General features: G+C 38.1%; 1 protein-coding gene across 2 annotated transcripts; it reads right to left on the bottom strand.

Moving 5' to 3' along the window:
* Positions 1–4,340, bottom strand: LOC123698277 (RNA-binding protein lark). 2 transcript variants are annotated; one of them, XM_045644869.1, is made up of 5 exons: positions 4,187–4,340; positions 3,409–4,082; positions 2,912–3,180; positions 1,574–1,615; positions 1–273 (listed from the first exon to the last, which is right to left on the bottom strand). In XM_045644869.1, exons 2-5 carry the CDS (start codon positions 4,072–4,074, stop codon positions 225–227), a joined length of 1,026 nt encoding a protein of 341 aa, XP_045500825.1. In that variant the 5' UTR covers positions 4,075–4,082; positions 4,187–4,340; the 3' UTR covers positions 1–224. The 2 variants fall into 2 exon arrangements, with proteins under 2 accessions (XP_045500825.1, XP_045500824.1); XM_045644868.1 differs by having other exon boundaries at positions 3,409–4,340.
* Positions 4,341–7,565: the final 3,225 nt, after the last annotated feature.

Below are 7,565 nucleotides of genomic sequence, written 5' to 3'. Positions count from 1 at the left end.
TACTTATATGATATTTATTATCCTATAAACATTCGTTAGCATTACACTCATCCAGCAACCATACAATCACGCACAAATATTAAAAATCTGCAAATCAGTCATCTGCGGTCACCTAAACCAGTAAAATATTGTCCATATTTGTAAGATTCGATATCTAAGGTAGTCAAAAATAATAAGTAATCACACTAAAGGACTGTAGCTTTGTGCTTATCTAAGCAAATATTTCAGTACGGAGCGTATCTTCTGGAGGGAGAAGGTCCACGCAGTCCTGGCCTGGAACAAAATAGAAACAATTAATAATCATAATAATTATTGACATTAAACAGTTTAAAGTAGCACACTTTAATTTATTCTATGGAAATGAACATGCTTTTTACATGAGAATATTTTTAAAGAATAGACAATGTTTGAATTTAAATATATCTCATTGCAAATGTTTATTATTTATGTTGTCATCTGTAAAATTTTGAGTCTGAAAAGGGATAATAGAACTTATTGTACCCGGGACTTTAATTAGGGAAAAAGGTACTTCAAATTATGTGTGTCCTTTACGAAAGGGGGTAAAATTTGCTTGATATTAATAATAATTATTCTGCTATAAAAATTAAACGCTTTATGATCGGGGGAGGAAAATGAGAAGCGTAAGCATTTGTATGAAGAAAATACCAAGCATATATTCTTTTATCTCTTTCCCAGTGGTATTTACATTATTGATGGACAAATATAATTCTTCTTTACTTTTGATTTGGAGTCAAATTGCATAGCAATTACTCTTTAAAAAAATATTTAATGTACAGAAAAGATTTAATTATTAAATTATTAGGCTTATTGTCCACATTAAACGTTATGCGCACGCTTTCGTCAATTGACGATTGCTGACAATTGACAAATGCTGGCATCTTGCATAGAAACAAAACTGTGTCCAGTGTCTCTGCATGACGAACGTTTGACGCGACGTTGTCATATTATATTTAACGGTGCATTTAGACCAAACAAACAAACAAACATAGATATAGAACTAGAACAAGAGCATTATTTTTGTGGTCTTTTAGTGTAAACGAAAACTTGTATTCAGTGATGTGCAGTATACCAACACTGCATAGAATCTTTTCGAACGAACTAAGAACAACGAAATAATGCTCTACACCTGTTTACACTAAAATAATTCAACATAGTGGGATTAGAATGAGCATTCCCTTGTTTGATCTAAATGCACCGTTAGTTAATTACCTAGATTTTTTCTATGCAAAATGAAAGCATTTGTCTCGAAATCGTCAATTGACGATGGTTTGCTAATTATGTTGCATGTTACATAGACTTTGATGTGCAGTATGATTCAAACTTAAAGGCGGCTGGGAACATCGTAAGATCCAATGCGTAGAAAACAATTTTAGGTATTAGCGGGTCGTTAAGGGACCTGTACGCACCCGCACTCGCACCTGCACCTAACTTCCGAACCGCCATTAAGTTTGAATCAAAGTTCGATTAAAAAAGAGATTTCAATGCTTTTCGAATGTTATAAATTTAATAAAATATAGGTACCTACAAATAAAAATTAAACGTGCATATTTACCTTCTGTCATCAAATGTATCTCTGCTGAAGTCTTCATATAATCTAAAAATGAAAATTGATAGTTTTAAATACTATAGAAATTTGGTATGTTACTTAAATTGTTGTGTTGAATAAAAAGGGGTTATCATTTTACTATATTGAATATTCCATTATAATGTTATCATAATAATAAATTAATAACTTATTCTATTATTATAATGAAGAAAAATACTTTTATGATTGTGTGTTTAAGACTAAACTCAAAAACAACTTTATAAATTGAAAAAAAAAAAAACAGGTTCATCACAAAGTAACATAGGCAATTCTCTTGAAGTCAGCGTAAGCACCTCATGCTTGCTTACATATTGTTAGAATTTATGAAGATGTAGTAAATTTTAATACTAAATTAAAATTAAAATAATTATGGGAATAAGCTGAATGACTTAAATTAAAAAATCGAAATGTTGTCATAAACTATATTTTTACTCTGTATTTTGTGTTACGATAATCTGTCAAAAGTAGCTTTACTCTTTTATCTTATAACGTATATGGATAAAAATGAAAAATTAAGATTAATTTTTTCTACATATTTTTTCAGGATAAAAAGTATCCTATTTTACGCCCAGGATAATAATTATACCAAGTTTCATCGAAATCGAATCATTAGTTTTCACGTGATGCCTGAACATACAGACAGACAAAAATTTTTTTAAACACATATTTGGGTTTGGTATTGATCCAGTAACACCCCCTGGTATTTATTTTTTCAATATTTTCAATGTACAGAAGTGACCCTTCTACAGATTTATTATATGTATAGATACGATATGGAGTGTTGTATTTTGTTGTATTTGGTAAAAGAAAAATAAATGCTTTTTAATTAACACCATCCCCATATCAATACTAATATTATAAAGCTGAAGAGTTTGTTTATTTGAATGCACTAATCTCAGGAACTACTGGACCGATTTGAAATTTCTTTTGGTTTGATTTGAATAATTCTCTCAGTGTTAGATAGCCCATTTATCGAGGAAAGCAATAGGCTATATATCATCTTGTTAAGACCAACATAAGGGGAGCACTACGGGTGAAACCGCGGAGCACAGCTAGTATTATATAAATAGGTTTGTATGTTCTTGGTGTTTTATGTTACCAAGGTGTTTTGTAAGCAAGTTGGCAGGTGTTGATTAAACTTGTTTGTAATACAAATGTTTTATCATGAATAAAACTAAATGCAACCAGCTAATATGAATGAATTTAACTATGCACCATGCAAAATCAAGGTAAGAATGTTATTTATTTTTCCCAGCCAAATTTACATACTGATATAAATTTTTTGAAAGAATCTTGAAATCTTACCCTCTAGACATTTGTGGTCCTCTCGGGGGACTTCTACGGCTGTACATGGCGTCATATGATGAGCGCATTGACCCCATGCTTCTGCTCATGGGAGGCAAGCTGGGCATCGGCGGCATTGGCTCGCGGCGCAGTGGGGGAGACACAAAGTCGCCTCTTGCTCTCGTCGTACCCATTTCTAGTCCCCTGGCACTCCCAACAGGGTATCGGCGCTCGAACAGATCCCTCGGCGAGTCAAAACGTGCACGATCATAGTAGGTGTCATACGGATCCTGGTAGAATAGACATAATCATTAACACAGTATCCTACCTGTGAAATTCAACTGCACAATATTCGTACGCTTCAAATTACTTCCAAAACTGTCTATAGCTGTTTAAACTTTTGTCAAAGCATTACAAGCCCGTGGTGAGACCCGACCCGAGATACAACCGCGTACGGAAGTCGACCACGTCATGCATTTCGGTACCGGTACGAATTACGAAATAAAACAACGCGTTACCCCAAATCCTCCCATCATGCGATCGCGAAGGAAGGGCGGCGGCGGCGGCGGGGGGTAGGGGTCGCGGCCGAACGCTCGATCGCGGAAACCGTTGCGGTCAGGGCCCATGACCTTGGGACACTCCTTGGACCAGTGGCCGCCGCGGCCGCAGCGGTAGCACTGCTCGGGGTCGCCCATGCCCGGCCGCTGCCGCACCCGGCTCGTCGATAACTGCACCTTCATAGGCTGCCCGTCTACCATCATACCGTTCAACTCTTTAATCGCTTCGTTCACGTCGCCCGTCGCGTCCAAGTGCACGAAGCCATAGTTACGAACGATATCGCATTCCACGACCGTGCCGAACTTCTGAAACAGTTCGCGGACTTCGGGCGCGCGCGTTTTGTCCGTGAGGTTACCGACGAAGATTTTAGTGGTCGGCGTCGACGGCGCCTTTCGACTCTTGGCCGCTTCTATTTTAATCGCCTGACCATGAACTATCTCTCCGTTAAGGTTTTGAATGGCTTCGCGGCCGACTTGTTCGTTTTCCATATGCACGAAACCGTAATTTCTGACGATATCGCATTCTACGACCGTACCGTACTTTTCGAACAACGGTCTTAAATCAGCGTCTGTCGTTTTATCGGATAGATTCCCGACGAAGATTTTGAAAGTACCGGCGCCCGGCATTTTAGTTTCTGAAACGCACATAATTGGGCTAAGTGAGTCAGAAGCGTCCATTTGTAAAGGTCGAAGATCGGTCGGTATTGATGATCGGTCACGCTTATTCACCTGCACTTACCTTTGTATAAAAATAACACTTAAATTGATTAATATATCACAATTGAAAAACAATCTTCACTAATAAATACTACTTCTATGCTAAAAATCACCACCAACGCAAAATTCACCACAAAATGGCCACCACGTTGTCAAATTACAGAGTTTCCGTGTTTCCGTAATAGCGGCAGTACACATGGGGCCAAGGCGTTGGGCCAACGTGTTGGGAAAAAATGAAGGATATCAAGATTCCTGTTCACACATTGGCGTACTGATCATTCTGCATTGGCGCTTCAAAGATGGACGTAGTCCGTGGAAGTTCTTGCAGCCGCGGCAATTTTTTTATACAGTGCGTTTAATAATTTATTATTACGTACATGTGCACCAATAACTCTTGAGTGTACTCTGCCGTCTGCAATGATACCATTTTCCAATCTCTATTTTCCTTTTTTTTATTTCTGTATAAATGAAACATTATTAAAAAATATGTTTAGATTTTTTCAAATGTTTAAAATGTGTACATTTTACATTTAATTTAATTTTAACTACCTATAAAACGAAACTTTAATGATTACGGACGGATGTATTGATTGGTGATATTTGATAATATTATTTATGTAATAAAGCAAATTTTGATCAAAATCATGCTCATTGTATATTGTTATTTAATTTTTAAGAACAAGTAACTGTTTCATACTATTTTACTCATTTTTAATATATTCATTTTTTTATCGCAAATGTATGAAAGTGAGTTATGAAAAACATCTAGAATAATATAATACTTAAATAGAAAATAAAACATCTAATTTATTGAGTCATATGGTTTTTATTTTTGTGTAGTTCATGCAATGGATTCCAAATTATTCCTTCATGTCGATACAATTCTACGAATTGTAAAACCTCATTGCTTGTCCACATCGGCGCCGTTTACTGTTCTGTGGGCGCCGCTATCGCTATCGGAACATGGAAACGTAAATTTCATTGACGCGCAACGATACTGTCTCCACTGACGAGTAACAATAAACTGAACAAGACACCAACGTGTGAACGCTGTTTGCGGAGCGCGCCAAGATCCTTTGAAGTGTGCACAAAAAACCGACAACATTCGGTTGGCCTGCCAATATTGGCGCCAACTAGGTTAATGAAGCCAACATACCGCCAAGTAGCTCTCTACACGTTGGCCCAACCCATTGGCCCAACACGTTGGCCCCATGTGTACTGCCACCATAAAAATACAGTGTTGCCAGTAACTCATACTTGCCAGTTGCCTCTCTGAAGTACATAATATATTAGACACGATACACACGACATAATATTTTCTTTGTTATTTTAATTTAACCTTTTTTTAATATAAAATATGAATCCTATAGACATTGATGAAACATTTATAAATTTCAACAAACCTTCCTAGTTCTTTTCTGTAAATAAAACTTATAAAATATAATAAAATGTATGTTTAAACTGTTTGCCTAAGCTGTTTGCATTATAATAATAATTATTACCTATTCTAAACACTTCTAAAAGTAGGTAACAAACTGTAGAAGTAAATTTAACGCAAAGAAGAATGTAAATTATTTAATTTTTAATCAGGATTATAAAAAAAATATTTTCTTATACTGAAAAATAAGGAAAATGAACAAGTGTGACATTTACTATTTTAATCCATACTAATATTATAAATGCAAGTAACTCTGTCTGTCTGTTGAAGGGTGCTGTAAAAATCGTCCTTATCTTCTTCTGCGGCGACATTTGTGGGAGCATAACACTGTACTACCGTGATCTTACGCACTCTAGAGTTAAAGCGCGCTGTAATGATTCGCTCAGAAACCGGTTTCCAGTCCAGCAAACTTTTTTTTGCCGCCTCACTTAAAAGAAACAAAAGAAACTTCGAATAAGCTTTCGACACAGTCAAATGGTCTAGTATCTGGCGCCGACTAGAAGAGATGGGTGTTCCAGCCAAGATAATAAACCTTCTGAGGGCAATATATAAGAGATACGCATACAAAGTGACGCATGACGGGCTGATATCGGACAACATTGATGTACGCTCGGGTGTAAGACAGGGCTGCTTGTTATCCCCTCTCCTGTTTCTGGTGGTACTGGACGGCATTATGCACAAAGTCAACGATGGAAAGCGACGCGGGATAGAGTGGGGGTTGACCGACCAATTGGATGACCTTGACGACCTGTGTCTGCTTAGCCATAAGCGCGTTGACATGCAGTCTAAATTAAACGACCTCCAACGTGAAGCTGCCTTGTGTGGACTCAAAATTAATATCCTGAAGACCCAGGAAATGCGCACTGAGGGTACAAATCAGCAACCGCTGACGCTGGGACCAGAGCAAATAAAGCGTTTGCTGGACACGCTTTATTTGCTCTGGTCCCAGCGTCAGCGGTTGCTGATTTGTACCCCTTCACGTATCTTGGTAGTATTGTGTCCAATACTGGAGGTACCGAAGAGGACATCACTTCGAGAATCGCCAAAGCTAGGGCAACCTTCGCGCAGCTACGTCCCATATGGCAGTCGGAAGTGCTAACACGTGGAGTGAAATTTAAAATATTTCGCTCCAACGTTAAGAGTGTCCTCTTATATGGGAGTGAAACGTGGAGAGTCACCAAAGATATCTCGCAGAAAATTTGGAACGCTGCCACGAGACACCGATTTTCCTCCAAATCTTACGCCGTAAATGGACATGGATTGGTCACACTCTTAGAAGGGACACCTTACATATACCCAGGCAAGCCCTGGAGTAGACTCCGCAAGGGAAAAGAAAGCGTGGCCGTCCTAGACAATCCTGGCGTCGTTCCGTGGCAGCGGAGGCTAGGGCGATCGGTTTGACGTGGTCGGAGCTGAAGAGCGTAGCCCAAGACCGAACGCGATGGCGGCGCACTGTGGACGCCCTCTGCCCCACATAGGGGCCATAGGACCTTAAGTCAAGTAAGTCAACTCTGTCTGTCTGTCTGTTACTCAATCGCGCCTTAACTACTGAACCAATTTGCATGAAATTTGGTATAGATATATATTGATACCTGAGAAAGGACCTAGGCTACTTTTTACCCCGGGACATAGGATCGGTTTTATCCCGGAAATCCCACAGGAACGGGAACTATGCGGGTTGTTCTTTGACTGCGCGAGCGAAGCCGCGGGTGGAAACCTAGTTATTCATAAAAATACAAAACATGATTACTCCTCACTCAAAAAAAAATCACGACACGTTTTTTTAATCTTAAATGAAAAATTACAGTCTTTTTTTTCTCACAAGCTTTACTTTAGCCACATTTAGCACTTATTTGGTTATTAAATAGTATATTCTCTTATAACCACCTTATAACCTATCTGTGAATTACTTACCTGACTTTCTATATACTTATCTGTGTTACTTTCTCTGTGCTATCTGCAT

This window comes from Colias croceus, chromosome 15 (assembly GCF_905220415.1).
Source record: "Colias croceus chromosome 15, ilColCroc2.1".
Lineage (NCBI taxonomy): Eukaryota > Metazoa > Arthropoda > Insecta > Lepidoptera > Pieridae > Colias > Colias croceus.
The sequence above is the reverse complement of the archived record's forward strand: the minus strand, read 5'-3'. Positions and strand labels throughout refer to the sequence as shown.